The sequence below is a fragment of the Balaenoptera musculus genome, chromosome X, assembly GCF_009873245.2.
Source record: "Balaenoptera musculus isolate JJ_BM4_2016_0621 chromosome X, mBalMus1.pri.v3, whole genome shotgun sequence".
NCBI classification, from domain to species: Eukaryota; Metazoa; Chordata; class Mammalia; order Artiodactyla; family Balaenopteridae; genus Balaenoptera; species Balaenoptera musculus.
The window spans coordinates 31,272,770-31,286,398 of NC_045806.1; the positions used below are offsets into that span (position 1 = coordinate 31,272,770).

The 13,629-nt window shown below is 36.1% G+C and overlaps 1 protein-coding gene across 1 annotated transcript in view; it reads left to right on the forward strand.

Annotated features, from left to right (window-relative positions):
• The window catches only part of CFAP47 (cilia and flagella associated protein 47), a 489,567-nt gene that overhangs the window by 55,912 nt on the left and 420,026 nt on the right, over positions 1-13,629 (forward strand). Inside the window, 4 exon segments of the mRNA XM_036839258.1 lie at positions 3,932-4,062; positions 7,101-7,223; positions 8,503-8,652; positions 12,644-12,721. Coding sequence (XP_036695153.1) covers positions 3,932-4,062; positions 7,101-7,223; positions 8,503-8,652; positions 12,644-12,721 — 482 coding nt within the window.

The window sequence follows — 13,629 nt, forward strand, 5'->3', positions numbered from 1 at the left end:
TGAGTGGAGCTGGGTCTTAGCATTGAGCTGGAGATCTCTGGGAGAGCTTTCGCCATTTGATATTATGTGGAGCCGGGAGGTCTTTGGTGAACCAGTGTCCTGTACTTGGCTCTCCCACCTCAGAGGCACAGGCCTGACACCCGGCCGGAGCACCAAGACCCTGTCAGCCTCATGGCTCAGATGGAAAGGGATGAGAGAAAAGAAAGAAAGAATAAAATAAAATAAAGTTACTAAAATAAAATATTTTAAAAAATTAAGAAGTCATTAAAAGAAGAAGAAAGAAGAGAGCAACCAAACCAATAAAAAGTCCACCAATGATAACAAGCTCTAAAAACTATAGTAAAGAAATAAAACAACAAAACACGGACAGACAGCCCCCTAGGACAAATGGTAAAAGCAAAGCTATAGAGGCAAAATCGCACAACGAAGCATACGTATACATACTCCGAAAAAGAGAAAACGGAAAAAGATATATATAACTTTTGGGAGGTCTGAGGTCTTCTTCCAGCGTTCAGTAGGTGTTCTGTAGGAGTTGTTCCACTTGTAGATGTATTTCTGTTGTATTTGTGGGGAGGAAGGTGATCTCCACGTCTTACTCCTCTGCCATCTTGAAGGTCTCCTGTTTAAATCTTTTTATTGAGTTCTTTTTCTTACATCCCTTTTGTTATATCGTGTTGGAAAAGAAGTTTTCTTCTACCCTTAGGTTCTTCTAGTTGGTGTAAGAATTAAACTGACATGGGACAGATTAACAGGAGAAAATCAAACAAAAGTTTAATAACATGTATCCATGAGACAGACCCAGGAAAACCCAGTAACTTGCCAGAGTGGCCAAATCCTCACCTTAAATGTCATCCTCAGCTAAAGACAAAAGAGGATGTTGGGGGTAGTGGATTGGGGCTTCAAAGGTGAGAAAGGGAATTCACATGCAGATGGAAAAGCAAATGTTTGGTAAACAGATGTTTGCTGGGTCATGGTACACAGAGTGGACTTGATCTCTAGGCCCAGCTGAGTCTCCCCTATCACAGACAGCCCATATTCTTTGCATGTATCTCTAGTGATAGCTCTATTCTGGGAACTAGCCCTTTATCTAAATTCTCTTAGGCAATTAAGGAAGAGGTAACAAGAAAAAACTTCCTGAGTCTTCTGTTTCTTAAAAATAATCAGCTTAAATTAATCCTCATGCCAAAGAGACACATCTTGGGGTGGCAAATTTTTGTGCCCCTTGAATTGGTTTTACATCCTACATAATGCATTTAATCATATCCCTCTCTATATTTTTGTAAACTAAAGTGAAGAGTTATAATTTAAATTTTATGTTGTGATTGTCCTTTCTTCCTGAGGCATGATACATTTTGGATTTGTATTTGGATAGTGGATATTATAAGGGGAGAATGGAAGAGTGGATTGATGTTTTCTAAGATAGAATTGGTTTCTCATTTGACTTTTTCATTAGATATTGTTTATGTTTCTGCTTGTTTTGTTATGTGTTCATCCTTGTTGTCTTTAACCATACTGAACTCTTTTTTTTTTTTTTTTTTTTTTTTATAAATTTATTTATTTATTTTTGTGTTGGGTCTTCGTTTCTGTGCGAGGGCTTTCTCTAGATGCAGCGAGCGGGGGCCACTCTTCATCGCGGTGCGCGGGCCTCTCGCTATCGTGGCCTCTTTTGTTGCGGAGCACAGGCTCCAGACGCGCAGGCTCAGTAGTTGTGGCTCACGGGCCCAGTTGCTCCGCGGCATGTGAGATCCTCCCAGACCAGGGCTCGAACCCGTGTCCCCTGCATTGGCAGGCAGATTCTCAACCACTGCGCCACCAGGGAAGCCCCATACTGAACTCTTGAGTCCACTCAATCCTCAGACTTGTCTTCAGTCGGTTCACTCTCATTGTCTTTCTCAATTCTGTCACTCCTTGGCCATTTGTAGTACCTTCCCTGCCAGTCCCAGCCGTGCTCAATTCAGCCATCCAATTTATTTCTCCTGTCCCATGATATACATAATATTCCTATATAAAAATATATAGCCATGCTGGTTGAAGGGAAAATATTGACCTCAAGCTAATCCTCTCAACATGGATCTATAATCCTTGTGCTGTTCTCAACTCTTCTCTGAAAGCTTAGGTGTCTTTATAAATAGCATTGACTCTTCTTTGTCAGATTTACTTCCCATCACAGTCTTCTCTACACATTACTCTCTTCTAGTACCATCACTTGACTTCGACATTTCCCGCAGACTTTGTTCTCCTGCAGAGTTCCTGCTCATTCTTCAGTCACAACTCAAATGCCATCTCCTTATGATGAAGTTTCCTCCACTTTCTTGGACTAATTTAGAACTCCCCACCCAACCTCTTTTCCACTCCCATTGTGTATTTGTTACGTCACCTACAGTTATTTGTTTATGTCCATCTCCTGTTGTGTTAGGTGTTACTAAGCCCATATCTGATATCCATTCCCCTTCCTTATGGGACCCTCATTTTGTTTGGGGAAGCAGTGTTCTTATTTACATATCTCTTTAACCCAGCCTTTCTTGCCAATGAGATATGGACAGAAATTTCTTTTAGCTTCATCCCCCTTCTATATGCCAGGTACTGTTTGAAGTACTTCTGCTTATATTAGCTTATTTAGTCCCTATATCAATTCTCTAAGAAACAGTTGTTATCCCCACTTTATGTATGAGGAATCTGTGTTACATAGGTTTAGTAAATCGTCCAAAGTCTCAGCTAGTAAGCGTCAGAGCTGAAATTTGAACCAGGGAGCCTGACCGGAGAATTTGTGCTCTTCTTAACTACTGTGCTTTGATACATTTCCACACTGAGGAAGGCCACGTGATAAGGAATGGCAGTGTGGGAAGCTAGGAGCATTGCTCCTTGAAGGCATTGTCAACCTGTTAAGGCAGCCCTGGAATACCTGCCCATGGACTTCTGATTGCATAACATAAATAAACTCGTATCTACCTAACCCACTGTAACAGGACTTATTGTTACTTATAGACAAATATAATTCTGATGGATCCCAACTAGACTGTTAGCTCTTCCATGAATAGTTTCTCTTCTTTTTATAAATTATTGTGCCAACCATAGTATTGGCATTCAAGAGTATTAATAATAATATCTGACACTGGGTGCTTTCTGGGCATTACACACTATGTTAATCCCTTTATGTGTGTTGTTATCTCCCTATCTGGCCACTGCAAAACTAGGAGGTAGGCACTATACCTTTTTCAAGGTTGAGAAAACTACCATTGCATGTGAGTCAACCTGACTCAAGGCAAAGTTTGTTGTGATGGTCATGCATCTCTCTGTTCAGTATCCTGTGCCTTTGAATCTCAGATGATCCTCTCTTCCTGAGGGAAGAGCTTCTAAGTCATTCTTTCCATCAAGTATTATTTTCTTAGACCAAAGGAGATGATGAATTTAAACAGGTAAAGCAGCTCACAGCAAATGTGCCTTATACCCTCCTGGGTTCTAAATACATTTGAATTATAGAAATGTGTTAATTACTAATAGCTACATCAGAAGTTATATCTCTAGGGATGTGAACATTAAAACAAAAAAAAGCCTCTGGTAATGATAATTCCTTCCTCCAAAAACTGAATGAGTGTCTGGTGTGTTTCAGAGTGTTGAGAAATGTGGAGGGGACATTTGATCAGGGATTGCAGATGGTTTTCTACTGTCTAGATGTAAAGTCATCTCTAATCCTAGAGTGTCGCTTCATTGATAAATTTTAAATTTTTTGCTATATGTTGGCATACTTTTTCTCAGATATTTTGATCTGCCTATTAAAGTTGGAGCATAAGGTATTCCCTGTATTTTGTTTAATTTAAATAATTTGTTATAAAATGTCATTACATTTTTATGCCATCTCTTATTTTGGGTATTAAAAAATAAATATAGTTAAAATGTGGTAAATTTCTTGTTCTCTCTAAATTCTCTGTAGGCACTGTTGAACCATACTCCCTATTGGAATGTGAAGTGACATGGCAGCCGGGTTTTGATTCTCCAGAAAGGGGAGAATTTATTCTTCGCGTCAATGAAGGAAGCACACTGACACTGAAATGTCTTGCACATGTAATGATTTCCCTTGAATATTATTTTTATTTTGAGGGCTATAAATTGGTTGAGTATGCATATGTGTATATAGTTGCGTATATATACTATGTTAGTAAAAACTGATTTGACATGTAATACTTAGTTAACTAAACTGTCTTAGCATCTTCTTGGAGCCACTTCTCTACCATAAATGAAGACTTTGCTAAAAAATGTGTTGTATTATCTAGAATTAACTCAGAAATCCAAGGCTTTTGTGCCAACAATACTACATTGTTATTAGAGACTCTATAAATATATAATACCATGGGAGCCACTTGAAATTAAATTATTTCTTTAATAAATGCCAAAGAAAAATAGAGAAAATTATATTATTGCATTTTTCGTATTTAGTTGTAATTAATAATTCAGTATGAAATGGATCATGTGATTTATATAGCAAGGAAAAATAGAAAATTCTTCCATATTCCATATGGAATATGCTTATAATAAAAATGTAAGTAAAGTGAAGGCTGCAATATGTAATTTTAACTTTCTTTCTGTGGTAGAACCCAGAAGACCTTAACTTCATGGCTGTTAATTACCAAGGATATGCTTTACATGTGTACCAAATTCCCTTCCCAATGTTCTTAGTAATTTAACACAACCCAGTGCTGTTTTACTAAATCCCATCTCTGTCTCCAGGCCATGATCATGTTCTTACATATTTTAGCTATGAAGAAGCTTATAGCCTTAAGATATAAGAGATCCATCCACTTTTATGATGGCAAGTGGCAGTCAGAAATCAGTAGGGTCTTTCCTTTGCCCCAGGCTTGAAATAAGCTACTGCTTTCACTATGTTTAAATCACTTATTAATTCTTTTTAAAACTTTGTATTGAAGTATAGTATACTGCAGAAAGGTGCACATATTGTAAAGTATGTATCACTCAATTATTTTTTACAAACTAGTAACACCCTTGTAACTCACACCCAGATCAACCTGATCAAGAAACAGAACATGACTAGCATCACAAAAGAACCCCCCTAGTCCACACTTCTAGTCACTGTGTGTCCCTCCCAGGATCATCACAATCCTTACTTCTAAGAGCATAGATTAATTTTGGTTTTAAAGTTTATATAAATGTCATCACACCATATGTTCTCTTCTATGCCTGGCTTCTTTTGTTCATCATTAGGTTTGTGGGATGCATCTATGCTGATACATGTGGTGATAGATTATTCATTCTCACTCCTGAATAGCACTCCCTTTGGTTAGACTATACAGTCAGTTTTCCATCACACAGCCGATGAGGGTTTGGATTGTTTCAGATTTTTGGCTAATGTAATAGTGTTTCTGTTAACATTCTTCTGTCTTTTGGTGAACATATGTATACAGTTCTTTAACTGTTATTTACATAACTGTGTTTGACAAGTTTACTAATATAAATTTGCTCATATACTCACCCCATGTGTATTTTTTCTAACAGATAAAAGATGAGCAATTTAGTAATGTAGACTTAGCATTAATAATAAGTATCATTTTTAAAAAAAATTTATTGGAGTATAGTTGATTTACAATGTTGTATTAGTTTCAGGTGTACAGCAAAGTGAATCAGTTATACGTATACATGTATCCAGTCTTTTTTTTTAAGATTCTTTTTCCATATAGGCCATTACGGAGTATTGAGTAGAGTTCCTTGCACTATGCAGCAGGTTCTTATTAGTTATCTGTGTTATATATAGTAGTGTGTATATGTCAGTCCCAATCTCCCAGTTTATCCCTCCCCCCCCCTTATCCCCTGATAACCATAAGGTATCATTTATTATTGTGTCTCAGGTACGATGCAAAATGGCGTTCTTGTATTATCTCATTTAATCCTTACAACAACTCTATCAGGAATGTATTAATAACTCAATTGATGGGTGAGGAAATGGAGCATTAGAATGGTTAATTATCTAGTACAAGTTCACACGTGCAGTAAATGCCCTATTGGAATTTACATCCAAAGTGATCTGCCTCCACAGCCTTTGACGTTACCCTCTCATAAAATTTGATTTCCGCTTTCCCTACACTAGGATTGGTTAAGAATTAAACTCTGAGATATCAGTATACTGAACTAGATTATTTCTGGCCAATTTTTCAAGCCCTTGAGGTTAAGTGAACTTACTTAAGAGTAAGTGAAGTGTTACTCTTAAGAAAGTAAAGAAGGAGGAATGTGAAACAATTAAATAAAATGTTCATTTAAGGTTTTTCATTAATTATGAAGGACCTAATTGACCATTTTTATCTTTTGTTAGCTTTGTTTGAAAGTTTATTTTTCCAGTTATCCGAATCATGTTCTTCAACTAATTATACGAATGTATTAAAATCTCCTAAGACAATAAGAAGTAATATGTATTATTTATAGTAGGGTCTATTGTAAAGAGCACTGAATGAGGAATTAGAAATCTTGGGTTCTAGTTCACCTTGGTTACTGTTTGCTTTCCTGTAAAATGGGAGAGGTGGATAATATCAACATTTCCAAAAAGTGTTTTATGTTGCCGTAGTTCTGTGAAGTGGTTTGTGTAGGACGGGGCGAGGGAGTCCTGTGCCTAAGTAATTCTGTGTATCACAGTGTACTACCTCCCCATTCTCAGATAAGCAAAGTGTACATTATCAGCATATTAAGCCCTATGAGAAGACTTCTAGTAGAAACATGCCTGGATAATCTCTTTTGGCATGTTATTTCCCATACTTACATGACCCTTGAACTTTTTCCTTTTGTGTAGCACATGGTAACACCTTGTACGTAGTGGGGCAGATGATCTCTAATATCCCCTTCAGTGACTAATCTACATGCTTCTCAGTCATGGATTTACTTCCTCCTTAGAGTTATCTTACTCTCTCTGCCTTCCTCAGTTTAGGAGTACATTGTAAATATTCCACTCTTTTCCTTTCTCTTAAGCACCCCATAAAATCTGATAACGCTTCGTATTTTAGAAATTTCTATGAAGCTGACAAAGTTTGAGTTGTCTGCTGGGGGATAAAAAAATGTTTACTGTTATTTCAATTTCATGTTCCCTTTCTTCCTCTTATTAGCTTGGTCACACCAAGGTCGTTCTTTTAGAGCCAAGGATACTCTTCAGTGATAGCCCTCAAGGTTTAACAACTTGGAGGAAAGCCATTCTTCACAATATAGGACAAAACCATGCTTATTTCAAGGTAATGTAGAATCTGGAAATCTTACTTGGATCAGATCACATTATAATTTGAACTATTTATTGCCATGAGTTCTATGCCGTTAATACTTTAGTCTTTATAGATTGACTAATGCTAATATTTAGGTATTTCATAGCAGATTTATCTGAATACTTTTCATCTACTTTATCCTTTTAATTTCCCATAAAATTTGTCTCTATCTCTCCCTTCCTTCCTTAATCTCTGCCTTCCTTCTCCTCTTACCCCTCTTTTTCTTTCTTTCTGTTATTTTGTTTTATTGGAAAAAAAAAGATGATTTCAAAAAAACTAACATTTAAAAAATATACATTGTTTATGTTACATTCAGTATTTAATTACATGCTTTTCCTTTTTTTCCTCATTTTCACTCTGTCATCAAGACTGTTATGGTAGCAACTGGGACCTAGATCAAGGCCATTCTAAAGATATTCTATTTATAGTTGTTACTCCTGATTTAAATTGTGGGGCGGGTGGTGTTTAAATTGGTGATAGAGGTTGTTTTTTTTTTTTTTAACTGAGAAACATTAAGATCTCCTAATAGTGACAGTAGAGGTTAGCATTTGAGATCTTTCTTTCAAGCTTGTATTTACATGTCTGCTGCCCAAACAAGCAAAGGAGGATACCCTTTTCTACTCTGTTGCTTCAGAATTAGTTCTGAAGTCTGTTTGTTCCCTCATCCCCTAAAATATGTTAACCAATTTCCCTTCAAATTATTCTGACTTAAGGCATGATAGATAAGCCTAAATTGGCCTCTGACAAACCACACCTTAACTCTTTTGGTAAGTTACTTTTTTGAAGGTCAAAATGATATCTTAGACATTAGGCTATAAAGGAAATAATAAAGAAGAGTAGGTTGCTTTATCATCTTGCCTCCCCACTAACTTTGCTTTCAGTTTTTTAGGATCAGGGAAAAGACAGGCTGTCAAAATAGTATCTAGAATTTTGGCATCTCTCCAAGAGATACATCTCATCCTTTCCTTGTAAGTTTTGCAAAGTCTTGAAAACACTTCAGATAAGAAGCTTCATCGTCCTGTTTGAATTGGAAGATGCCATTGCCAAAAGTTCTGTTTGCTGGGTTAGGGGTGCAAATCCTTGTTGAAGTTCAAATTGTTTGTCTGGTGTTTGAAAATCTATTTCAAAATCATCTCATGCTATGTGCCTATAGGTCCTCTCTCTATGTAGTGGTCTGGAAGTTTTCCTATGAAAGCTTTGGAACAATAACTTTAAAGGATAATGTGGCATTTCTGCAAATTTTTGATTATAGGTTTGTGACCAGAGTCTTTTGTCTGTGATTGACGTTCCATCACAAGGAATCATTCCATTGCGGGGGCTAACTGTTCTCAATATCTCCTGTACTCCTACCGTAGCAGGAAAATTTGATAACAGGAGCAAAGGTATGTTTATGCATAGGTGTGTTCGCTCTTTATATATGTATCTGTGGATTTGTTTGGTTATGATATTTATAATAGTAGGTATGATGCTATAAAATGTTAAATACATGTTTATTCTTGGAAAGGTTGTTTTAATGATTTCTTCTAATGGGGATGGGTTTTAATATTATGACACTAAAGAGGAATTTTTAAAATTTCTGTTATTTTTCTATTCTAAATTTCTAATTGAGTTAGCTCTAAAGAGGTGCAGTTTTTAGAAATCTAAAAAATGAACAACCTTACTTATACATCTGTTGTAAAAATGGTTAGCAGAACTTGGCAAGAGGATTTGTAGAAAATATTTTTGGTGGAAGTTGCTAATGGAAGTTTCTACTAAGTTGAAATGGATACATTTCATTGATATGAGGCATTTTTCACATGAACTTGGACTATTTGGCATCTCTAACTTGTGACAAGCCCTCACTAGTCACAGAGCAAAGGATTGTTTTTCCCATGGTGTTAATTAGATACCTAAGGAAAAAATAATCAATTTTGGAATGCTAATTTTAAATAGCTTTAATGACTATAGGAATTATAGGCAAATTGTATATGAGGTTAATATCTGTATAGCACACATAAAATGTTTTACTATTTTATGTTCTGGGAATTATGTAAATGAAAAGATATTACCTTGATTTTAGGGACTTCTCTAAGTGTTCATTAAACAGAATAAATAAAACATGTAAGACCAGTCTGTAGTAAATTTTACTTATTATAAACTCATGGAATGGAATGCTCTTAATCTTCAATTTGATGATCAACTGTGTGCATTCACTCACATTAAAAAAGTAATATGTGCACTATCATCAGATCAAAATGAACGGCTTAAGACGTATCCTCCATTTTATCCTTCAATTTCCCATAACCATTAGTTCTTAAATAACATTTAGCTTAATATAATAAACACCAATTTGCCTGGCCCCCAAATAAACAAACTAATAATTATATCTTACTTTTATAAAGAAGTATAGGGGGCTTTCCTGGTGACGCAGTGGTTACGAATCCGCCTGCCAATGCAGGGGACACGGGTTCGAGCCCTGGTCCGGGAAGATCCCACAAGCCTCAGAGCAACTAAGCCCGTGCGCCACAACTACTGAGCCTGCGCTCTAGAGCCCGCGCGTCACAACTACTGAAGCCCATGAGCCTAGAGCCCCTGCCCCACAACAAGAGAGGCCACTGCGATGAGAAGCCCGTGCACCACAACGAAGAGTAGCCCCCGCTCGCCACAGCTAGAGAAAGCCCGTGCGCAGCAATGAAGACCCAGCACAGCCAAAAATAAATAAATAAAATAAATAAATTACAAAAAAAAAGTATATATTGAAAGATATTTATAAAGTGTATATTGTGGTATACAGTCTGATATTTGGGCAGAATTTTTGTATATTATTTTGGAATAAATAAAAAACATAGCCACTAAAATATAGGTTTTACTGAGAATAGTTTCCACTGTATTTTAGAGAACCATGCTGTTTTTACAAAGCTTACCTTTTTAACAGTATACTATAATGAGATTCCTTTATTCATCCATTCCATGCGTACTTACTGGGCACATATTATGTGTTAGGCTCTGCTGCAGTTGCTAGGAATGCCAAATTGAACAAGATAACTAGGGTCCTTGGTCTCTAAGACGGTACAATATGATGGGGGATGCAAACAACTCAAAATTAAAAGATAGTGTAATAAGTACTATGATGGAGAAATACAGTAGGCTGAGGGCGTACACGGGAGAGGTTTGCAACCCATGCTTAAATGGTCAGGGGCAGTTTCCTAGGGGAAGATACATCTAAAAGACACCAGAGTTAAGAATCAGCCAGAGGAAAGGGATAGTAGTGGGGTGAGGGAGGAGAGGAGGAAAGAGTATTCAAGGAAGACAAAATTGAATGTGTTCAGGCATGGGAGGAGAGAGAGAGCTACAAGGCAGATATGAAAAACTTAGTTTAACATGACTTGGTTATAGATTGAATGGATGATAGTGGGGAAAGATGTATTTAGAGACCTGTATAAATTTTAGTCATACAGGTCCTTAGCAACAACTTAGGAAGTCAAAATTTCATCTTAAGAGCTTGGAGTTTTTAAGGATGGAGAGTTTCACAATCAGATTTGCATTTTTCAGACATCACTTTGGTTATAGAGCAGTGTTAAACTGGGACCAGTGCAGAGTTATTAGTCTGCTGATGATGTCCAGGCAGGAGAAGATTGTGTTCTCAGGAGGTAGGATTCTAGACAAATTCTAGTCAAATTTAGGAGATGAATATTTAGGGTTTGATGGTTGAAAGGGCTCACATATAAATAAAACAGGTAAGTCAGGTGTGAGACAGGTGGTAACAACATTTGAAGAAAGATTAGAGGATGAGTAGCAGATTTTAGAGGGAAATCATGAGTTTGAGGCACCTTTTGCATCCCTATGTAGAGATGTCTAGTAAAGAGGCCATTGCTTATACATGTTGGTCTGAAGGCTAAGGATTAATCTTAGAGATGATAGAGGTTATTTCTGTTACCCCTGTGAAAATCAAGATGAATATAAGTGGATCGAATATATTGGTGAGAAATTGGAATGATAAACTTTGTTGAATAAAGGAGAAAATGGAGACAGGTAAATTGGGGCTGATCAGGAAAACATCACACATGTGACATCGTGGAACTCTTGTCTCTGAAAATGGGTGAGAAAGCAGGGATGAGAGAGGGTTGTGAGAAAGAGAGGGATGGATGAATGTATGGTTTCTGAGGCCATGGATTTGTGACGGATGATATTGTCCAGGGTACAGATTAAGTCTCAGGAGATGAAAAGGTCAAGTGAGCAGTTGGTGAGGGTAGTAAATAGGTTATGGCAGCCTGGAATCTTCAGTTACCCACGAAAGGAGAAGTGAGTAAAAGGCAGCCATGGGGGTGTTGAGACTTACATACGGTGTTCATCATTGAAGCATATATTGATTTGTAATTACTTCTGAAGCATTGAGTTATGCTTCTTATGATTTTAGTCAAGTATTTTAGGTACTATATATTCTGTAAATAAAATATAGAAATCATATAGTAGTATGAATTAAGCAGTTCGGTTAATAAGATTGTCTAGATGGCACTCACTTTCCTTAATAATTCTGAAAAAATGGTATTTTGTGGTTTCTTTACCTATAAACAATGTCACTGATTCTATCGAAAGAGTGAAATACACTCATATCTCTTTCTTTAATATACATTTAGATTTAAATCTCGAAGTTGACCGCTAACCTATTCTTATACAGGTAGGGCTTTCAGGGAATGATATTTTTGTGCTTCTGAGATTTTGATTAGACAATTATACGTTCATGTAATCTATAGTTCTTATTTTGTAGGAGTTATAGGACTAAATTCTTATTTCACTGTCTTAAATTTCTTGGAAGAAATTGAGTGCTCAGGCGGTTCTTGGTTCAAGTTTAGCCACTGCTGCTTTCAAGTTTTGTGACCTCAAGCCCCAGTTTTCCTCACTTGGAAATTAGAGTATTAACAGAATACTGAAGATTAAAAAGGAGATAATGTATTTAGCAGTATACTTGGCCCATATACTCAGCAATTTTTAGCTGCTCTCATTAGAATTATGGTTGTTTTGGATATTAGTATCTTTCTATGTTTGCACTCAGTTTCTTGCTTGTTTTAATTTTGAATATTCCTTTGGAATTAGGTAAATACAAAAGGCTCACACAGAGTTTGAAGCAATAATGTCAAGGCAAATGGGTAGAACTCTTCAGTCAAATTCACAAGCTGTCAGCTGGTCCCCTTTGTGATGGAAGTTTTTAAGAGTTGAAAATTCACTCCTTTAGGAATATCAATTGTACATCACAAGAAATGAGATGATAACTGCCAGAATAAATCTTGTGACATTTATAATAAGTTATGATTATTTAAATTATAAAATGTTCTATAAATGCCAGGTAATACTTCAGCAGTACATGAGTATATTTTAGTGTGGTTTCTACAGAGTTTTATGTTTTTCTTAAATAGATTGCTATTCGCCATGCAGAAGACATAGACCTTAGGTTGGGTGGATCTGTTGAGATTGCTGATGTCGAAGTCAATCCGGTGAGTATGTTACCTATTTGTATAATCAATTTATGAGTGTGGTGATTTTTATTTATGTGTCCCTAGTCAACCCATTTAGGTTAAAACATTTTTATTATGTAGTAATTTGTCACATAGAAATTAATATATGTAATATAAGTATAAGTGATGAAGCAGAGTGTTAAGCCAATTAATGAAGGTTTAAGAATTCACCACTGAACTTAAGTAGCAGAACAGTTAAATTATCTGTAGGCTTCATCATGGTCCTACCCCTCTTAAGAGATAACTACTTTCCTGAATTTTGTCATTTTTCTCCCTTTACTTTTTCTAATTAGGTTACCACATATGTATGAATTCCTTAACGGTTCCTTATTTAGTTTAGTTTGTTCATTTCTGAGCTTTATAACAAAGATATATTATCTTTGATGGGTTACTTTTAATTGAATATTATGTTTTTAAACTTCATCTAGGTTATGTGTAGCTGTACGTTATTCATTTTCCCTGCTGCTTAATAGTCCATTATGTAGACATACTGTAATTTGTAGACTCATTCCATTGTCCATCCAATTAGTGTCTGTTTTTTTTGGTATTACAAATACTATAGCTATGAACATTCATGTACATATCTTCTAAGGTACTTATGAAAGAGTTTCTTTAGGAATGGAGTTGCTGAGATGCAGATTATGTACATATTTGACTTCACAAGATTATTTCCATATTTTCTTCTCAAGTTTCCATTGATCCACATTCTGTTGCTCCATAAGTTGTATTATAAGACACAATGTTTGCCAATCTATTGAGTATAAAATACCTCACTGTGGTCTTGATTTACATTTTCTGAACTATAATCAAATTTATTTTTTGAATTATTGTTCTGTACCCTAATAAAATTTTGTTCTACAGTTGATAGAGCGCACATACATGCTTTT